The sequence below is a fragment of the Fusarium falciforme genome, chromosome 12, assembly GCF_026873545.1.
Source record: "Fusarium falciforme chromosome 12, complete sequence".
Lineage (NCBI taxonomy): Eukaryota > Fungi > Ascomycota > Sordariomycetes > Hypocreales > Nectriaceae > Fusarium > Fusarium falciforme.
In genome coordinates, this window is record NC_070555.1 from 1083802 (window position 1) to 1104255 (window position 20454).

General features: G+C 50.9%; 8 protein-coding genes across 8 annotated transcripts; 2 read left to right on the plus strand and 6 right to left on the minus strand.

Moving 5' to 3' along the window:
- Window positions 1–426: 426 nt before the first annotated feature.
- On the minus strand, window positions 427–2168 carry NCS54_01410900 (Hypothetical protein; the record flags this gene model as incomplete). Its single annotated transcript, XM_053159271.1, has 5 exons — window positions 427–1145; window positions 1192–1516; window positions 1567–1668; window positions 1723–1929; window positions 1986–2168. 5 exons carry the CDS (start codon window positions 2166–2168, stop codon window positions 427–429), a joined length of 1536 nt encoding a protein of 511 aa, XP_053015246.1.
- A 1644-nt stretch (window positions 2169–3812) lies between these two features.
- On the plus strand, window positions 3813–4475 carry NCS54_01411000 (Hypothetical protein; the record flags this gene model as incomplete). The annotated part of the gene is made up of 3 exons (XM_053159272.1): window positions 3813–4079; window positions 4192–4386; window positions 4440–4475. The coding sequence occupies 3 exons, from the start codon at window positions 3813–3815 to the stop codon at window positions 4473–4475; spliced, it is 498 nt and encodes a 165-aa protein (XP_053015247.1).
- Window positions 4476–5619: 1144 nt separating this feature from the next.
- Window positions 5620–7872, minus strand: NCS54_01411100 (uncharacterized protein; the record flags this gene model as incomplete). Its single annotated transcript, XM_053159273.1, has 1 exon — window positions 5620–7872. The coding sequence occupies one exon, from the start codon at window positions 7870–7872 to the stop codon at window positions 5620–5622; it is 2253 nt and encodes a 750-aa protein (XP_053015248.1).
- A 438-nt stretch (window positions 7873–8310) lies between these two features.
- NCS54_01411200 (PKS-ER domain-containing protein) lies at window positions 8311–9415 on the minus strand (the record flags this gene model as incomplete). Its single annotated transcript, XM_053159274.1, has 3 exons — window positions 8311–8318; window positions 8368–8743; window positions 8801–9415. 3 exons carry the CDS (start codon window positions 9413–9415, stop codon window positions 8311–8313), a joined length of 999 nt encoding a protein of 332 aa, XP_053015249.1.
- A 1464-nt stretch (window positions 9416–10879) lies between these two features.
- On the plus strand, window positions 10880–12650 carry NCS54_01411300 (MFS domain-containing protein; the record flags this gene model as incomplete). Its single annotated transcript, XM_053159275.1, has 3 exons — window positions 10880–11098; window positions 11146–12289; window positions 12337–12650. 3 exons carry the CDS (start codon window positions 10880–10882, stop codon window positions 12648–12650), a joined length of 1677 nt encoding a protein of 558 aa, XP_053015250.1.
- A 233-nt stretch (window positions 12651–12883) lies between these two features.
- On the minus strand, window positions 12884–14667 carry NCS54_01411400 (FAD-binding PCMH-type domain-containing protein; the record flags this gene model as incomplete). Its single annotated transcript, XM_053159276.1, has 4 exons — window positions 12884–13837; window positions 13892–13953; window positions 14002–14425; window positions 14473–14667. The coding sequence occupies 4 exons, from the start codon at window positions 14665–14667 to the stop codon at window positions 12884–12886; spliced, it is 1635 nt and encodes a 544-aa protein (XP_053015251.1).
- A 3255-nt stretch (window positions 14668–17922) lies between these two features.
- Window positions 17923–18707, minus strand: NCS54_01411500 (Hypothetical protein; the record flags this gene model as incomplete). The annotated part of the gene is made up of 2 exons (XM_053159277.1): window positions 17923–18175; window positions 18229–18707. The coding sequence occupies 2 exons, from the start codon at window positions 18705–18707 to the stop codon at window positions 17923–17925; spliced, it is 732 nt and encodes a 243-aa protein (XP_053015252.1).
- A 935-nt stretch (window positions 18708–19642) lies between these two features.
- On the minus strand, window positions 19643–20345 carry NCS54_01411600 (DJ-1 protein-PfpI domain-containing protein; the record flags this gene model as incomplete). Its single annotated transcript, XM_053159278.1, has 2 exons — window positions 19914–20345; window positions 19643–19864 (listed from the first exon to the last, which is right to left on the minus strand). Exons 1-2 carry the CDS (start codon window positions 20331–20333, stop codon window positions 19643–19645), a joined length of 642 nt encoding a protein of 213 aa, XP_053015253.1. The 5' UTR covers window positions 20334–20345.
- Window positions 20346–20454: the final 109 nt, after the last annotated feature.

Below are 20454 nucleotides of genomic sequence, written 5' to 3' on the forward strand. Positions count from 1 at the left end.
ACTGACAAGAAGCTTGCATTACTAACCGGTTTCGATCTGTGCCTCGGCTCAGATTACGGCTCCCATCTCCATTCAATCTCCGTCGTCGGGTCCGTGTCGGCCATTTCGGCCGTTACATGACAAACTCCGGCGAGTTTTAAAAGCGAGGCCGTGTTTCTTGTGTGTGTCAGCTGCTTAATGCAGTCAGCAACTAGACGTTTATCTATGACGAGTCGGATTCTGATTCCATCTTAATATCTTGATCTGTTGCGTTGGTGGTGGGGAAGTGCATCTCTCCGCGGACTATCCACGGGAACTCCATGGAGCAATGCAAGATTTTCGCAAATTAGCACGTTAACTCCGGTTCAAGCCATGGGAATCTCGATCATGCGATTTGATAAACGAAAGTGTAACATTGCAGGGGCTACGTAACGCTTCAGAGAATTACTAAACAAAGCGGTACTTGATATAAGGGATGAAGTGCTTGGAGTATTGGATCTTGGTAGGTCCCCACTCGCAGGACGTGACCTCTGCCCACGTGAAGGGAGCTGAAGGCCATCCATTGAGCGTAAAGGTCTGTGTCTTTTCCTGCGCGCAGGGGACCTTCATCTCGTGCTCGCTCCATCGGGTGTATGGGGCTGCACCAAAGCTCCACTCGAGCTTCTTGTTGGTCAGGGGGAGCTTGTCGACGGTGACCTGCAGGGCGTCAATGGCCTTGATGAGGTTGTACACTGGCGTCCTGAGCTCGGTTTTGACGCTCTTCTGGATGTTGATGAACCCATCGCGCACCTTGCGACCTGCTGCAGTTTTTGCGAGTTCCTTGTTCTTGGGCCACTGAACACCAAGCACATAGTCAATCTGCGTCAAACCGGTGCGCCCTTGTGCAGCATACTTCTTGATGTCGCTAATGGGAACCAGAGAGTTCTTTATCTTTTCTGCGGCCGGGGGAAAGTACTCGGTCACCTTGAACGCCTTTGCAAAGTCACGGAGGGTGCTCATCTTGAAGTTCTGGAACAGATCGACGTAGTAGGATCCTTCTGCGGCGCTTTTGGTGTACGAAAGGGAGTTCTTGGTCAAAGAGATCATGCCGGGGATGTTCTTGATTCCCTTGTCCGAAAGACCAGTGACGGCCCCAAGGCTCTTGACGGTTGAGAGCATGGTAGAGACTAAATATGTCAGCACGTATATATAATTGTTACAAATTGAACCTACTCTTGCCAAAGTGCGCCGTGACAGTCGAGCTCTTGCAAGCGGTTCCCTTACACACGCTCGCCTTGGTGGAGCTGACCTTGCCATTCACAGTAGCGAGGCGAGTCTGAACGAGCCTAGACGCTTGATTGACAGCCGCAACCTGTTTCTTGAGAGTCTCAAAAATAGACACCCAAGTATTCAACATGCGAACAAACTCGCTATCAGTAATACCTTCTGCGTTACCGATATAACCCGCAAAGAAGTCACGGAGCTTGACAGGATCGCAGCCGTCTAGCTGGCAGGGCTCTATTGCTGTGGCGAGCTGGCGATACAGGGGCATATCAACCTGTGGAGTGTCAGCCACACACATTCACTTAGCGGTGTCCTTGCGCCCACGTCTGGTCCTCGAGCGACGGTCCAGCCACGAGTATTAGAAATCTGGTTCTGAATGACGGTCGCTCGGTCAGTCTTGATGCTAATCCCGTCGTCAGCAATACACTGCAATTCTGTCAGTCAATTATTGCCCCACAAAGGCGATTCAGTAAACCATACCCTCTCAAGGCTGTATATGGATCGGAAAAAGTAATCGCTCAAGGATCCTACAAGTGCCCCTTCATAATAAGGCTTGTAGAGACCGTTCTTGGGAAGGTCAATGGCCTGAGGAAAGCACTGGCAGTTCCTAGAAGCATGGTTCGCAAAGTCGCCGCTGCCAAGGGCTCTTTTGACGGCCTCGCACACATCGATCCTCTCCGTGTTGACCTTTGTTCCGCATTGCCATCCAAAGCCACCTTTATTGCCCGTCAGCGGTGAGTAACCCTCGTTAGTCGGTAGGGCGACTTGCATAAGATCCTTTCTGTGGTTGTAGGGTATGTGAAGAATTGAGAGTTACACTGGGTGATACCGTAGACGCCGCCGCAGGCTTTGTCAATGGGCATTTGCACAGCCACGACGTGCTGCGCTATCCAGCCAAGGAGAATGGACAATGAAGAGGACCGCATGGCGAATGGACGATGGATGCAACGGTAATGCCAAGAATGCTGAACACTGAAAATGGCCGCAAGGGGGAGCATGGTTAATTTAAATGCCAAGCTCAAGGGAGATCTTAGAGACGTTTTCCCTGCTCATCAAGCCACAGTCAGTCCTGGTTCGCGCTATCTACGCCTTGCAGAAGCCATCACACAACAAGCACTAGAAAAGCGACGATCTAGGGAACACGTCCAAGAAAAGATTCGAGATTGGGTGGGAGAGCGAAAGCGCACCGCCACGAACAAAAGCCAGGCATCCCGCCCCTTTATCAACATCGCTTGTGGTTACTCAAAGAGGGTTAGAAACGACGCCGCTTGGTAGGGCTGAACCAGGGTCACAGACGTGATTGGTGAAAAAGGTCACCGCTGAAGCTTTAATTTATGGTTATTGAACGCCCGTCACCACTAAAACCTAGCGCACAATGCCTCCTGGATTCTAGACTCTTGCCAGGAGGCAGATTCGAGATTGGAATCGGCGAGGCCGATCTCACTTGCGGACCAGATCTCCGGATCTTGGGCTCACATGACGTGGATTAAGGCGTCTCTGGAATGACCGTCATCGGTCATAAATACGACGGGGAGTCCGTTGTGGTCTGGGTTGATAACCCAAGCGTTTCTAGGCCTACTGCTCATGGGAAGTTCAAAAATACTACGACTACCCAAATTTCGCCGGCACTCACCCCAAGGTCAAGTACTTCAAGGATTTGCCATAACCGATTAAGGTATTTAGGGCTCACAGTTTTGACACAATACGCCATGAAGGGAATACTCAGCCTCTCCTCCAGTGGGAATCACTGCCTGCAGCAGCCCCCCAATCTTTGGATACTGCCAATTGGGAGAATGTTAAGTTTCCCATGGGCAAAAACTTTGACAGTAGCATTGCCAAGGCATTTTTCTAGGCGGTTAAATTGCGTGGCCTCACACACGCGTTGATCGATCCCCTCTAATCATGCCCGTCCCTTGTAGAACATATGCCAAGCCATAAGTCATTACTAAACAGATTTCTGCACTAGACAGACTTGGCATATTGGCAGAGTGTCTTGTTGTCACCATGCAAGTGGTAGTTTAGCTTAGCTCAAGGGCCGCGAAACATCAACACCTTTGCTGAGACAACTATGCAGAGCTGATGCACTACATCTCCTTATGCATTGATGGCCTTTATAGACGTGGGTTGTTGGTCGGTATAGATCATGCGATGAAGTGGTTTTTGAGACTGAGGCTACGGAAACCTTAAAGCTCGAGGTTGGCAGCCGAGTGGGATAGAAATTGCTAAGCGTATGCGCGGCTCATTGTCTCAAATGGGAAGTTGAGTACACTATCAGGGATCCGGCAGTTGAAAACGGCAATGCGTTCCTTGTTTTGATGACGACTTACGTAGTTGGTGCAGACTTGGCTTCTTCGACCTTGTGGCTCAGTTAACCCATCAAGGGCCGGGCTTAACGATAATAAAGAACACATTGATTGGCTTCTTCAATATCTAAGGAAAGGGTCGAGGCAGTACGGTGCACAGCCCCTATCAAGCGGGTCAGGAGTACCGTATAAATATCAAGCCATGGTCTCCCGTTGTTCCAAGGGCAACTTTATCGCAGTGCTATCACTCATAGCTTTTCTTTCACCATGACTCGATTTTTAGCGGTCTTGTTGATCCCTGCCATCTGGTTTTCCACCAGCTCCGCATTGTCGATGCCCAACGATGGAACAACTCGACACCTTAGCCAAGGAATTACCACCAGGCAGACCTTTGTCGCGCCGCCACCTTGCGAACCGATTTATCCACTGCCAAGCGAGTTTGAAACCAAACACCGGTTCAGTTGTTTCGCTCACGCCTTTCTTGTCACCAAGAACTTGACCGAGGCATTCCAGTATATATCCGAGGGCTACATTGTGAGTGTTTGGACATTCGAACTTGCTTCCTAGCTTTGTATATATGACACGATTTACCTTGCCCCTTTTGGTATATTCTCTCACACGATGCTGACTTGGCTTTGTATAACAGAACCACAACCCATTCGTTACTCAGAACGGCTCTCAAGCTGCTTTCGACTTTTTGGCGCCCATCTGGCCGTCTACCAATATAACCTTCCAGCGGAAGCTCTTCAGGGGCGATATGGGGTGGGTGAACTACAATAGCTCTGCCGCCGGAGAAATCATCGACCGATTTCGGTGGGAGGCCGGTTGTATTGTTGAGCACGTAAGTATACCCGACTTTCTCAATTCATCACTGTTCGCTAATAGATACGAAAGTGGGATGTTGGTGAGGTGTGGCCGACGGACATATAGCCTGTGAGTGGCTACTGGAGGCAGATAATGATGGGTTCTTCCACGTGCAGTGAAGTCATGAAAGAGCCTGGCCATCAAATTGCAAGTTAAAAAAGGATTAGAACACTAGCCGTACGTAGCCTCGATATCCAAAGACTCCAGCTTCTCTAGCACTAAAGCAGTAAAGCCACGAATATATGACATTTATCACATCCGAAGGCAGCAATCTCAGGAGGGTAGCAATTGATGGCTGCTATTATGGACTAGAGAGTTATCTTTGTAACTATGTTACTCCTAACTAGACCTTTTCTTATCGGTCTTGATTCAACGGTCTGCTTGGGTTAGATCAACCTAGTATTTTCTAGGCTCGAGCATTTGCTCGGAGACCAAAACTCTTATATTCCGGATAGTCCGGAACTTGTCTTATCTTACGTCTGTAGCCCCTGAAACTCTATTTATATGTTCTGAAATAAGAACATTCCGCCTAAACTTTGGCATAGATTATGAAACCATCGCCGCCTCAGGATGGCAATATCGCCGAGAGCAGCAAGGGTGAGCGTGCCAGTCCTTCCAGATAAGGCTCACCGAACAAACTGGAGTTGCCATCGTATTGGCTGGTCAAGTTCTGGTCGAACCACTCCCGTTAGGTTATTCAATGCAATCCCTTTTATAAACAGGTGCTCGGTCGGGGAGCAATTTGAAGCGTTTGGCTCTCGGAACGTCGCCACATAATTCTTACACAACCACCTTGACCATACTGGTTCCAGAAGCTTATGGAGGAAGCCGAATCGGAGATGCTAATCTCACTTGCAATTCAAGCTCAAGATCTGGAGACTAGGCGGGTCAGATCTTCGGGTCTTGGGCTCACATGACGTTCATATGGCCAGGCCAAATCCCCAAGTCCGACGGCGATAATGACCGACGATCTCCAGGGCATCAACTTTTAAAGCCCGCCGACAGCTCTCATCCAATCCCTCGGCGCCGTCGCCGACTGGAAAGTGAATTAAAGATACTTAAGGGAGCTGCTGCGGTTCATGCAGTAAAAACAGTATCGATCAATCGATTTCTCTATGGTTCTTCAACTAGCAAGTCCACCCTCCAACGCCAGCCAAACAGGACCCGACCGCGACAAGTTATTCTGTGGCAGCCTAGTTATCTTGGTCTCTCAGCCTATTCGCATAGGCAGAGCGGTGATCTCAGAAATGTCATCCATATCAAGGTCCGCAGGCAACCGCGCCGTATAGACCCCGAGCTGTCCTCTATCCCCTTCCCAGAGTACCGGCTCTCCATAAAGCTGACCGATCTCTTCCTTGGGAGGAAGGTCACTGCTAGACGTGTCGCGGGACCAGCCGCCGACAAATGCCTCAAAACGCCACCCAAACGGTGTAGCTTCAGCTATATCACCTGCTTCAGTGCCTTGCCAGTCAGACCAGAATTCAAGAGGATCTTCCCCGTAGGCTTCCTCTCCGTTGCGATGACGAAAATGCCACTTCTCGGTCAGGTAGCCGTGGCCTTTGTTTCCAAGCACTTCCCAGTACCAAATGCGACCGCTTTCGTCACGACCCCAACCCCACCTAGGGATTCTAAGTTGCCTCATGAGATGATCATCATCTTCGCGTGCGTAGAATGGCCGCATGTCGACATCCTCATCTTCATCCGAGAATGCGTCGTCATCAATGATCCTTTCTGGCATTGCCTCGCCAGTGTCGTTTCGATCATCTGCAAACCTGTGCAATGGCCCAGTCGAGCCGGTGCCTAGGTCTCTCCAGAGACCCAACTCCCAGTCCCACACTCGTTCGTTCTTCACAGCCCAGGGGTTGTGCTCATTTTCCAGCTCGCTCTCATAGCTCCGTCTCTCTGGTTCCAAGATCTCCCCATCCGCCCTGGGATCATACCAGACCCCATCGCGATCAACCCACAAGCCTGATGCATGGTCGTACACTCGGCATGGACGTAGTTCATGTGTGAATCCATCCTCGTCTCTTCGCTCATCAGCCTCGTCATCAAGAGACATTACTTCCACAGGTTCATAGCCCCGCGTACGCCATCCTCGTCGTCGCGTGTCGAATACCGCTGCGGTTGGCCACTCATCAATATCCCAAACTGCATCATGCGTGCACACCGGATCTTGGTCATCTGGCCCAAAGTCGGGTTCGAGCTGCTTGCCATTCCCTCTCTTGTTGACAAAGCCCAGGATGGTTCGTTCACTAGTCGGCCAAGGGTTGTCTTCCTCCATATCTTGACCGGGAACGATGATGAATCTTTGCAGCTGCAACGAGTTCAATTTGTGCAAGCTGAGCAGCATCCTTTTAGTAACCTTTGAGGAAGTGATGCGAAGTTTGCGAAGGGTATTCGCATGGAGCCGAACAAATTTCACGAGTGCTGAGTTGTCATCATCAAGTAGTTCCCCGGGCCAAACGAAATCGGTCTCCTGTTCCCCAAGCATGATATCGTCGAGGTGCACTTCTGTCAGACGAGGCAGCTTTGGAATCATCTGCAACAACCTAGGAGACCTTTCGTTCTCCTGATAGGCAGCTTCTCGACAAAGGTGAAGATAAGATACGTTGGTCGCACCCTCGAGGCAAGCTCTGAACCCTTTCATTTGCGACTCGGAGGGGGCGGTACCAGAGATGCAAAAGTCGAGATATTCCAACTTGGAAAAGGCCAAGGGCATATCGCTCGGGAGAAATCTAAGAGCAGTCTCCTTGGTAGTGGTTTCATCAGCAAAGAGGAGCCGAGTCACCTTCTTGCCGGGCTGTCTTGCCATATGGACAAGCGCTGGTACCAGAGCAGCGAGAAATCCCGTGTTGAACGTGCACCTCTCTTGGTCATGATGAATGAGGCGTTTGATGACTCTTGCGGTTACCGGGTAGCCGGAGGAAACTGCTTGTACTTGACGTTCGTTGTGCATGGGCTTCGAGACAAGGGTATGGAGGTTTGGCATTCTGTCAAGCGCGGTAATGAACTGAGGCAGGAAAGCGGCAAAGGCTTCTTGGAAGTCATCTGGCTCGCCCTTTGTTGTGACCCAAAAGAAATCTCGCATCTGAGCCATTATCCCAGCCAAGACTGGCAATTGGTCCGAAGAAAACGGTGAATACCCCCCGGAACGGTCCCAATATTGGGCCTCGAATCTTGTATGGTCTCCGTTCAATTCTTCCCAGACGACTGTACAGACATGGCGAACAAGGTGAGGGGAGTCGGCAATCTTGAAGAAGGCATCGCGATCAGCCTTGAGAGTGGATATCCGGATGCTATTGAATAGGATAGGAGTCGCTTTGTCGGCGAGCAGGCGAGACACAAGTCTGACGGATTTGACATCTTGTTTGGGGAGGAGTGAGAGGAGTGGCTGCAAGACCTCGATCGGCAGGTTAGGGAGGTGGGCAAATTTCCAGCTCGAAGAACCGATTTCTTGAGCCATGATGATCTCTCTGGTGTTGAGATGCGTGAGGATCTCCAGGCAGGTTGTGAGGCTTAGGCAGAAGGGAGGGGTTTGAGGGTGGCCTGCACACGTGTGACCTCACGTGACTCAATCTAACAAGGCAGATTCCATGAGAGGAGGATTCAGGGCAAGCTTTTTAGAGATGGGGCGGGAATTTTTGAGAGGGCATGATAAATTTGTGAGAATTGGAAGCTGAGAAATGTAGCGTAGGGCGTAAATCATTGACACGAACAATGTTGAGACATCCAAACCTGTGTCTTGATTATCCCACCATCCCATCCCTTCCCCAACCTAAGCTAGCAACCACTTAAAAACACGTACAAACGATTATCTAACCCTCTCCCTATATCTCATACTTGGTCGAAATTTCCTATCGCCACGAGGACCCTTCCTCTTGTATCTGGGCTCATGAACCTCTCATAAGCCTGGTTGCAATGTTAGTGGGTTCACACAACGCAGAGATGGACGGGGGACTTGCCTTGAGAGCATCTTTGAAATGAAATGACGAGTCAATAAACACGCGCATTTTCCCTTCCTCTGCAAGCGAAGCCAACCGCTCTGCATTTTCGCCGGTTAGAGGAGCACTGAACGTGATGTATTTCCTGGGAATGCCGCCCAGGAACGAAGGCTGGTGGGTATTTCTGAGAGCTAGCAGGATGAAACCAAGCTGTCCTGTCTCTCCATTACCCTCGCCGACGTTGACGACAATTCCACCTGGTTTGAGGTATCCAGGCGACTTTGCGAACAACCCCTGCGATCCGACTGTGTCTAAAATAGCATCAAAAGGGGCCTTTCCATATGTCTCTGTAAGGAAACCCGGGACGGACTTGACTTGGCGATAGTCAACAACCTGGTTTGCCATTAGTTGCTTGTCTTGATTGTGGTGTGTGACCAAAGAACCACTCACCTCGTCGGCGCCAACGCTCTTGACAATACCCGCTTTCGATCCCGAGCACACCACAACGACGTGTGCCCCAACATTTTTCGCCAGCTGAATAGCAGCAGTACCAACAGCCCCACTACCGCCATTTATCAAGAGGCGGCCCCCCTTCTTGACCTGAGCTTTTTGCATCATTCCCATGGCGACTTGGCCGGGAACGCTTAGGCAAGAAGCCTCGGCAAATGTCATGTTGGTAGGCTTGATCGCGATGCAGTCAGAGCCGATTAGAAGGTACTCTGCTAGCGCCCCGTGACCCGACACGGCGGTGGCATACTTGGATACGGTTCCAAAGACTGGTGTTCCAGGTTCAAGTCTAGGAGGGACATCAGGGCCGGCCAGGACGACACATCCGGAAAAGTCGAGTTCTGGGATGGCGTTTTTGCGAAGTGCAGACGGTACAACCATCATGAGGGTTTTGCCAGCAGATGAGAGGGCGGCATGAGAGATTCGGACGAGGACTTGAGAGCCTTTAGGTTTGGGAGGCATTGGAAATGAAGAATTCAACAACAAGACCTGCTCTGGAGCACCTGAAGTGCTAAAATTCCAGGCTTGCATAGTGGTGGGAACGTTGCTGTTGTCCATGGTGATTTGAGTTTGACTCCAGATATGACATGTTGACAATTCATGGCTTGGCACCGATTTATATCTTGCAATTTTTTTACCAATTACAGTCTAGAAATTGATTCCAAACTCGTTGCTTACGATCGACGTTGTGGTTTGACCCAGCCGCAAGATCACTACTCCGCCATATTTAGCGCTTGGTGTTGAAGATGAAACTCCGCCGCGCATGGTGGCCGAGTGTCTTTGCCAGCAGATAACGCAATGAGTTGCCCCGCAAGTACGTCCATTCCACTACTCTTTATCGGCTTCCCTCCGTCAAGAAAATGAGCCGAACAGGGCTGTGGAATGATCGAGAGAGGATCTGCGAGGGCATTGTTCGTTCATGGCGTAATCTCCGCCCAAGTTTAAAAGTCCGCAACCACGGTCTCATACCACAAAGTAGATCGGAGTTTCAGTCGCATGGGTGCCCGTGGTGATTACCAACCAGATTCTACTTTAATGATTACTGATTCAATTTACCTGAATTCAACTATGTTCGGTAGCATCGTGGATATGCTAACGTGGATGGCTGCTTACCTGCTCATCGTCGTCAATTTGGGAATTTCCGTATCTATGCCCGCTTACAAGGGCAGGCTATATAACTTTATCGACGATAAGTTCATATCTAAACCTCTTTGACGCAGGTTACATGGTCGTTGGCGACGAAGCGACAGCAATGGACAAATCCGGTTGGTGTTGAGAATAATTGCACTTCTTTTCTCAGCCTAGGAGAATGTCAAGCACAGCAGTAATGAATGCAAGTAGCAACTCAGTAAACTTGCTGTTATCCATTATTCTCGTTGAAATAGCCGCTTGTGCAAGCAAAAGGATGGCCAGTCGGCCAAGTTTATCTGATGGTCATGTAATGCTGAATGGCCTGCTGTTGAGATGGGCTGTTGCAGATGATGAGGGCCTAACCTATAACAGCTTAAGACTGATGGTTTGTTGTATGATGCGCGATGATGGAAAAGGCCAACATGAAAACTCGGTGTCAAAGCGTTACTTCGCGCATTTGATCCTTTTCTAAAACGTCTATTTGGCCATTTCGACTCATCCTGCGTTAATCATCCATCTCGCAGTTCAACATCAAGTGTGAATCGAAATGACTCATGGACGCCATGTCCCGTTTGGGTTGAGCTCCTTTGCATAACTTGGCGTCGGTTCGTGATATGATTGGCCCTTGGGGTTTGTGCATTCATAATTACCCTCAGCCACAGAAATGCGACCTCAACTCGAGACATTCAACTACCCCTTCTTTTCAATAAAATCAACTTTTTCTATAAGATATGGAATCTTCTCATCGTCATGGAACACACAAGAAGATCATCACATTATCCATTAGAGGCCTTAGTCGTAGCTTGTCAGCATATTCTGATCTGAGGCTCGATAATGACACGCTCGCAAACCCCCTCGGGGGACGGCCAAACAATTGGTGACACTAAAACAATGGAACAAACGAACGAGAAAAATATCATCTCCAGCGACTCTTCTTCTACAAGATCTACCTCCAACACCAACATTAATGGAGCCACTCCCAAAGACGACGATGAACCTCCGACGAGCGAAAAGGACGACACCAGTATAGGGGAGTACCCTACGGGTTTCAGGCTCTTCTTTATTCTTCTCGCTCTCGGCCTGAGCATCTTTCTAGCCTCTCTCGACATGGTACATTACTCTACCCCCTAGTAGCCAACTTGAGTTAACCTCCACAGACAATCGTTGCAACCACCATCCCTAAAATCACGGACGAATTCCGCGGCCTCGACAAAGTCTCCTGGTACAGCACCGCCTTTTTTATGACCAACGGTGGCTTCCAATCCTCTTGGGGGAAAGCCTACAAGTACTTCAACCTCAAGTTCACGTTCCTCGCGTCTGTCTTCGTCTTTGAGCTGGGTAGCCTGATCTGTGCCGTCGCCCGCGACTCGACTACGTTTATCATCGGACGGGCTATAAACGGCCTCGGGGCCGCTGGCATTGGTACTGGTGCTTATACCATCATTGCTTTTGTCGCTGAGCCTCAGAAGCGTGCTAGCTATACGGGTATTATTGGTGCCTCTTATGGCATCGCCTCTGTTATCGGGCCATTGGTTGGCGGCGTCTTTTCCGACAAGGTATCATGGCGCTGGTGCTTTTGGATCAATCTCCCGGTCGGAGGTCTTGGTGCCGCCATCATCATCCTGTTCTTCCAAACCCCCAGCACCGCGCGCCCTGTCGCTGCGAGCTGGCCAGAGAGGCTATTGCAGATGGACCTTGTTGGCGCCTGCATCCTTGTTGGCGCGACGCTTTGCTATCTCTTGGCCCTTCAGTACGGTGGACAGAGTCTCCCTTGGGACGATAAGACAGTCGTTGGTCTACTTGTCGGCTTTGTCACCATCGGAGCTGCCTTTGTGGGATGGGAATGGCGTCTGGACGAGAGAGCCATGATTGTCCCTCGTCTGTTCAAGAAGAGAGCTATCGGCATGAGCACCATGTTCATCTTCTTCTTTGGTGGTCCGTATTATCTGACCATCTACTATCTACCCATCTACTTTCAGAGTGTGGGCGGTTCGACGGCTATCATGTCAGGCGTCAAAAACCTGCCTCTCATTCTCGCGGTCACAATCTCCATGATTGTCTCTGGTATCTTCATCAGCGCTACTGGCCATGGCGTTCCGGTCATGATCTTTGGCTCGACTCTGGCTGTCATCGGCGCCGGACTCTTGTATACTCTCGATGTTGATTCAAGCATGGGTGAGTGGATCGGATACCAGATCCTGGGCGGTATTGGCTGGGGTGTCGCTCTTCAGGTACCCATCATCGTTTCCCAGACTAGTGCGGCCGCCCAGGATATATCATCAGTCACAGCAATGATCTTACGCAAGTCACCCCACCAAAGAAAGAAGGTCTAGGCTAACTTCATCCAGTGTTTCAATGCCTTGGTGGCACCATGTTCAACTCTGCCGCACAAGCAGCCTTCGTGAACAGCATGATCAGGACTCTTCCCGGTGATGTCTCTGGCATTGATGTTCAAACTGTTGTTCAGACAGGAGCTACTGAGATCCGGAACGTCTTTTCTTCCTCTGAAGTTATCGGGATCATTTCTTCGTATATGACGGGTCTCAAACTCACCTTTGCCATTGCCGTCGCAGGTGCTGGCCTAGGTGTTGTCACAAGTGTCTGCAATGACCACAAGCGGCTAGGCAAAGAGGCCGTCAAGGATATGGGGGCTGTGGCTTAACATGTGCCATGGCAATGCGCATTGAGATAACTTAATATTTAGATGGACTAGCGTGCTTGTTTCAAAGTCAAGCCTTTTCCTTGGAACCTGCTTGTCCTTCGAATGCTTGATGATGCAGGAATAATCATAAATCGCTCTCAGATGCGGAGGAAAGTCAATGGTTGTTGAACACAATGCGAGATTTACTACTCGTAGCAAGACTAAACTACCAAGTGTGTTGTAGATAGGACTCCCTAGTGTGAGAAGTACCCAGAGTTAGGTACTGGAGCCCCCTCCAGCTTAAAGTATCCAGGCTGCAGCACCTGGAAAACCTGCTGAGGGTCATACTTCTTGGAGATACCCTTCAGCTTGGCCTTGTTCTCAGCACCGTAGTTGGTGACAACATCCTGGAACTGGCTGGCGTAGTTCATGTAGAGGTAATCGTTGTCCACACCTCGAGCCTTGGACTCCTCTTTGGTCTTCCTCATAATATCCGACATCCACTTGTAGATGGCCTCATCATCGGACTTGTTCAGCCACATGGCGCAGAGCTGGACGATGAGAACGGGGCCATCCTTGACATCTAGGCCGAGTGGGTTTCCCCCGTTGGTTTGCATCTTCTTGAGTTGAGGGGTGGTGATGCCCTGGACGACAATGTTGGGGAAGATGCCGGGAATCTTTTCAACTTCGGGAAGCTTCTCGAAGAAAAGATCCTTGAAGAAATCGACGATGCCACTGTCAACCTTGGTAGAGATGACATAGTACATCTCACGCAGGCCGATAGGCGCACCCTCCATGTTCTCCTTAGCCCACTCGCCAAGATCCTTGTTCCCCGTAGTATCGGAAACAGGCGTAATGGCATCAATCTCATCCCAAATCTCTGCATCACCACCATCAGGCTCAGCGTAGTAAAGAGTAGGAAGACCAAGCTTTGTGCCGTTCAAAGCTCCCCAGACCGCCCAGAAACCGGCCTTGGGATCCTTGGGAGAGTTGTTGACGAGGCCCACGACGGCTTTGGTGAGTTCAGGGAACTTGTCCTCGGTGAAGGCTCGATTGCCTCCCCACATCTGACCACCGGGAAGGGGAACGGTCTTGAGGTTGAACTTGACGACGAGGCCAAAGTTGTTGCCGCCGCCGCGCAGGGCCCAGTAGAGATCTTTGTGCTTCTTGGCACTGGCTTTGACAATGGCACCGTTGGCGAGAACGACCTATGGGTTGATAAGTGAGAATGGTGACAATGTGATAGCGGTAGGGCCTCTTACCTCGTAGCTGTCAACGTTATCGCAAGCCCAGCCGTGCAGGTTGGAGAAGTAGGAGATACCGCCTGCAAGAGATTAGTCAAGGTCCGACACAGAGATGTAGAGAACTATACCTCCTGTTGTGAGTCCTCCAACACCGATGTTGGACAACCGTCCTCCGATAACAGTAACATCCGACTTGGAAAGCTCCTCAAACACAGGACCCCAAGTATTTCCAGGCTCAATAGAAGCGATCTTCTTGTCCTTGGAGAGGCTGATACCCTTCAGGTTGGTGAAAGAAATGGTGATGCCACCCTCAGCCGAGGACGCGCCAGCCATGGCTGCATGGCCACCACTCTTGGCCGCAAAGGGACATTGTGTCAGGCGCGACAAGAGAACAACGACGGATACGTCTTTTGCCTTTGATGGTTTGAAGATGCATTGGGGGTCGATATCGCCTTGGTTTGCGGACCAGTATGAGCTTGTGAAGGCTTCGTATGCCACTTCACCTTTTGTCTCTACAGCCGCATCGCCATAGAGGAATTTGAGTGATTTGCACTATTGAAGTTAGATAAGACGGGCATCGTGGTATTGTTCATTCTTACAGCAGCAGCACACCCAGCGGTCGATCGCTTTGAGTCCTCTGCCAAGGCAGGGATCTCATTCACATCGACGCCAAGATCAAGAAGTGCATCAGCAACATCAAAGTTCTTGGGCTCCAGGACAGCGTCAGTGGCAGCCCACGCTGTTGACACCACGGCACTCAAAGCCAACAAAGAACTAGCGGAAGGAGGAATCATGTTGGCTGAATGGTAGTTGAGGACCTAGAACAAACACCCAAGAATAGGGTATCCATGGCTTTTGTATTATCCTCTCGCAGAAACAATCCAGGTACCGAGCCGGGACCTGGTTAATCTCACAGCGTAGCAATGCCCCAGAAGACTTGCAGGAGACAGAAAGCCACTCGGATTTGTGGCCCAAGCGTTTTCCCAATGTCTCTTAAGATCGCCAAGGACATGCGGGAATTGTCCCAGGGACGAAACGTAATTGCTTTGCCGGGGAGGTTGGGGGCCAATTGCCATGGAACTTAGGTACTCCGTAGGAAAGGTGCTTATCCCTGAGCCAGCCCTACGGTAATCCGTCCGAGTACGGATACGGGGTAAAGCTGACGACGGATCTTTGCCGTTCAAGCTCCGAATGCCCTGCAGAACTTGAAGCACCGGTCTGGCTTGGCGGGTCAACCGTTGAGTCCGCCACACCGCTAGCTTTGCTCCGCATCAGCGATAACTGGCTGGGTGCTGCAGATGAGATTGTTACACAGGGACAGGCTTACTTGCTGGCGTCACTTATAAATGTGAGCTTCTTGATTCAACTGGACTGGCATTATCGTCGCCATCATGAGGTAGGACAGGGCGCTGAATACCTGATCTCAGCTGCCGCAATGGAATGCAGATCCGCCAAATCTCTCTCGCCTTTCACCAGCAGGGATCACCAAGCTGGCTGCTGACTGCATCTCTAGCAATTAAGCGGCGATTCGGAGACTAGGCAAGATTCTGCACCCGGCCCTACCGGAATAACATTGATCTGGATCCCTGCAGTAAATCCTGCGCTTTGCCCGACATAGAAGGAGTACGAAGTAAAGTGTTAGCACCGTGAGCGATACGTTGTCAATGCGAGCCGCATTTCGGACTCGGACTCTGTCCAAACTGCCGCTTTGGCCCGTAGGATCAATCCGAAGATCCTGAGAGATGTGGCCAGATTCGTATTTTGCCGCAAACGGCTACGTGGAAGCGAGTATAAAGCCTCGCCCTGCAACCTCATCTCTCCAAAAGGTAGCGTTCCGACTTTCTAGAACCACTTCTCCTTGTCATCCATGTCATATAGGCCGGCCATTCAGTGGCACGGCTGCACAAGTGGTCTTTAGTGGTTGGGCTTCCCTGTCGATTACCATAGAGGTTGGATTTCTCTCGTGCCATAAAGTTGCGACAAGGCTTTACTTCAAGGACTAGTCGCTCTGTCTATCATGTGATACCCATGACAGGCGTGACCGTTGCCCATGTACTCCATACAAAAACCAGTGACAACATGTCCCCGTCCCCAAATAACATGACCGAATTCAAAGACCAACCACCAAGCTTGTCCCAAGATCATTCGTCATCTGAGCCCGAGCGACTCCCGAAGCCCTCGTCAGATTCACCATCCGGATCTTCATCAAAGCCGTCGTCCGACTCATCGTCCGAGTCTTCATAGTCGCCTTGGCCCGACTCGAGGCTTCCTTCAGGCTCAATTGATATCTTGAGAGGATACTCCCCAATGAGACTCTCCAACCTGGGCAGCAAACGGGCCGACTTCTTCTTAGCCTTCTGCAAGCCTGTCTTGTTCATTTCCACGCAGTACTCTCCTGGACCGTACAGGATAATGATATGGAGACTCTCGAGATTTGGGAACTTCCCATATGGCGCCATCTGGGCCAGCATCAACAGATCAGTCCTCGCCGCCATGGTGTACGCATCTAACCCAATGATCAGGTGCTTGACGCTGGGAGAAAGTATGTTCACGATGCAGCTCTGGCAGAGCTCCCTCATCAGTTCAGGATCCTCGATGTCGGACTCGGAATCATAGTGCTTGCAGAAAGCAGCCTCGTTCAGACTGAGCGTGCGTAGTTTGCCGAACGGGGCGAGCGTGGATTTGACAACGCGCATCTCTGGATGGACGGGTTCATGGTCGGTGGGTGAAATGTCGTTGGTGCCGATTTCGATGGTTTCAAGAGTGTCGGCTCTGAACTGGAGAGCCCTGAAGAGGCATTCCGCCGGGAGATGCTCCCTTTTATCTTCCTTGCGGGTAGTGAGATATCGAAAGTGCTTCAGCTTCTTTGCCTGATAGATGATCTCCGCCAGGATTCTGAGCCCCTTGTCCTCTCGGTCTTGTTCAGAAGCCTCCTTGTCCTTTGGGATGATGGAGTTGATTAGCTCCAAACTGGTGAGATTCTGAAGGGCCGGCGCGAAGGCTCTGGAGTTGAAAGAAGATGCTGCATGATGATCAGCGAGCCACGTAGTTCCCACAAAAACGAGGGTCTGCAATGCGGGTGCTGCACGGAGAATCACACGAACACCAGGGTTGCAGATGCTGAAGATGTCGGACATGTTGATTGCGAGGGTGAGGTGGCGTAGCTTGTGCAGCTTCGCAGAGTCCCCGTTGATCTTCAAGCGCTGGGCAAAATGGGTCAAGGTTGTTGTGGACTCCATGTCATCGTCGTAGTCGCAGATAGGCAGCACGATGGTCTCGACATTAGGGCATAAAGCCAACATGACCTCGTCATAAATCTGACCGCAGGCGTGAGAGAAGACAATGTTGTTTTCGAGGGCGAAATTGACATCGGGGTCGTCGTAAACGTCCATGTCGTAGTCCTCGGCGATATCCATGGCGAGTTGTAGCTCGTTCGGCTCGCCCCATTCAATGTGGCCCAGCTGCAACACCCTCACATTCTCTGAGAGGTTCGAGTCCAAATAGATGTTGAAAAGCCAAGTGGCAAAGGGCATGGTCCGGCTGGCGTCATGGTAGAAGATGGGCAGGGCAATGTCGCGAAAGCGAGTCGAGGTTTGTGCCAAGGCCCAAAGGGCGCGGGGTGAGCCGGATCTGTCCCCGAATGGGTTCAGCAGATCCGTGCCGGCCTTCTTGGGGCTACAGTGCCCACAGAGGTTCATGCATATGTCTCGTAGAATCTCCGAAGGGAGCAGGTCGAGCGACGTAGGCGACGCATCCTTCTTGGCGGAGGCCATGTCGACAGACGTGAATGGGGGATCGAGGTTGGGCCTTGTCGTGAAGGTGCAAAGGTGTGATGTAGATATAGCCGGAGAAGAAAGAGGGACGAGGGAAGAAGAGACGTTGGTCTCTCGAATGCTTGCTCTTGATTGTTTTCTCGGTTGCCTGCATGAGTGTAAGAGAGGGCTGGCACTGTCAACGGCCGAACCGATCACTGGCTGACGTAAATCACCACAAGCTGATTTTCTTTGTCGTTTGTTTCTCTCGGCAGTCCAGTCAAACATAATTATATATTAAAACGTGGTATCACGCAGAACGTTTGCTTTGCTGTCCCTGATCAACTCCTGCAGCCACAAAGGAAATCCAGCGAGACCGGCTAGTAAAACGCCGTAGGCAGGTAGCACAACCCGTCCACTCTGACATCCCATTACGTGATCTACAACAACTTTGGCAACTTTTTCCGGCTCATCAAGGGGGTCGTGGAAAGTTGGGTGCGCGGTGAGGTTTTGGATGAGAGGTGTGCGGACCCAGTAGGGATAAATGATGCTGATATGCCGTGAGCGGAGGCGTAGTGAAGACATAGGGGTATCTCAACTTACCTCGTAAGAACGTTCCTGGTGTTATATCTATGCTTCAAATCCTGCGCCAGACCCTCGTGAAATGCCGTCAATCCAGCTTTCGTGCAACTGTAATCGACGTTGCTAGCAATCGTGATGAAACTGGCGATGCTTGCCATGGTGACAATATGGCCGTGCTGCTGCTTGATCATGGACGGCAAAAATTCCTGCGAGAGCCAAAAATGCGCAAGAATGTTGACATCGAACATGTGCCTGATCTGATCTTTGCTGCAGCTGAGAATATCCTTGCCGAGTACAACTCCCGCATTGTTGATGAGGACAGTCGGGTCGCCAACATCCCGACGGATCTGTTCTGCCGCGTTGTGTATCGCATCTGGTGAAGTAACATCCACTTGGTAAAAGCGAGCATTTGCTGGTAGAGCTTGCTTTGGTGGTTGAATATCGAAGGATACCACTTGGACGTTTTTCTGAGCAAATTGTTTGACCATGTGAGACCCCATTCCACCGCTGCCTCCCGTGATGAGGACTATCTCTTTCTTCCAGTCCCATAGATGGGGGCCTGTTCGTGTATTAAGGACGAGTCTGTTGAGAAGGCTATTAAGACCGTAGCATGTGCCAATGATTGCTAGAGGTCCGAGAATGCGTGCGAGTACTGTATTTTGCGGGATGGAAGTCATAATAACGTCAGCGATCCCGCGTCCTTGCTGCAAGAGTGTCTGTAGAAGGCGACACAGCCCCCGAGACATGTTGTGTATGGTTGATTCCTGCATCTTGGCGTTTGACTGGAAGCGGAAAGCAGGTCTAAATCGACGCAATGAAAGCACAGCTGACGAAAACAAAAATGAGAGAATGGAGGGTCATCAATGTATTTATCCGCCCCTTGTCGCACAACCTTCTGTCCTCCATCACTCTGCCCCCACCTACCAAGGTCCCTTTCCAAGCACATCTCTTGAGCTGAGGTGTGGATGATCCTGGCCTGTCTAGCCGGTTCAAGGCACGACAGCCAGCCACAAAGCCAAGCGAACCAATAAGCCCAACTGTCACCCCGTTGCCGATATCTTGACTCACATTGGTGTCAGATATTGGATCTTGACTTCTCAATAGCCTACCTCGCGTAGACGTTTCTGATAAGCACTTGAACCAACACGTTGCAAATCACATACCAAGACGGCAAAGAGAGCGGCTTCCCCGAGACATTGCGCGGGATGGGTGAGACAGGAATTTGTGATATCCACTTGCTACGTGACACAGCATATCCGACGAAAGCCGGTCCGAATGAGGGGGGTGTTTTCTCTTGTACAAGCGAGGAAACTGCGTGAAGCTCTCACACAGAAGCAGGAGGTTGTGTCTTGGCACTGCTGGTGCCCCCACGATAATTGCAGCCCGTGTACAACACGGGCTGCTGGGCCTCCACATTACCGCCTTGCCGTGTTGCCTATCCCGCATACTTGGCAAAGGGATCAGCCGTAGGGTCCGTGTTGCGTACATATTCCAAGCCGATCGCCGTATCATCCGCCACAGCTTGTCCGTACTGCTTGGCAATAAAAGCGAAGATCAGGTCGATGCCAGCCGAAATGCCGGATGATGTCCAGATGTTACCGTCCACGACCCATCTTGCTTCCTTTACCCACTTGACGTTTGGTCCTTGGGACACGACCTGTTGATGGGTTAGTGAAGACGCCCTACGAAAGAGTATGGTCGCTTACCCAAGAGAACGATCTCTTGTTTGACGTGGCCTCCCTGCCATCGAGGACGCCCGACTGTGCGGCGATAGCACTTCCCGTGCAAACTGTTAGAAGGTATCGCAACTTCGGATACCTCTCCTTGATAAACTGTCTCACTCTGGCAATGTTCTCTGGGTCTCTCGCTCCCAACCCACCGGGCACCAACAGGACCTCAATATCCTCCGGCGCGGTGTCGTAAGTGTGCGTTGGAACGACACTCTGTCCGATTCGGCCAGGAGTCGAATCAACTAGCGTCGTGACGGGCTCGAGTGAAGTGTGGAGTATGGAGAGTGAGAGCGGCTGGTTCTTCGACATGTAGTTCAAGGCATCTATAGGGCCAAAGACGTCGAGGGCTTGGAAGCCCCGGAAGAGAGCAATGGCATATTTTGTTGGAGGAGACATGGTGACGTTGCTTGAGTCTGTGAATAGCCACAAGTATGAGGAAAATTGTCAGATTCTTATACTTGTCATGTATTTGGAGGGCGTGAGACTTGAGCACGTTATATCTCGCTGTGAGGGGTAG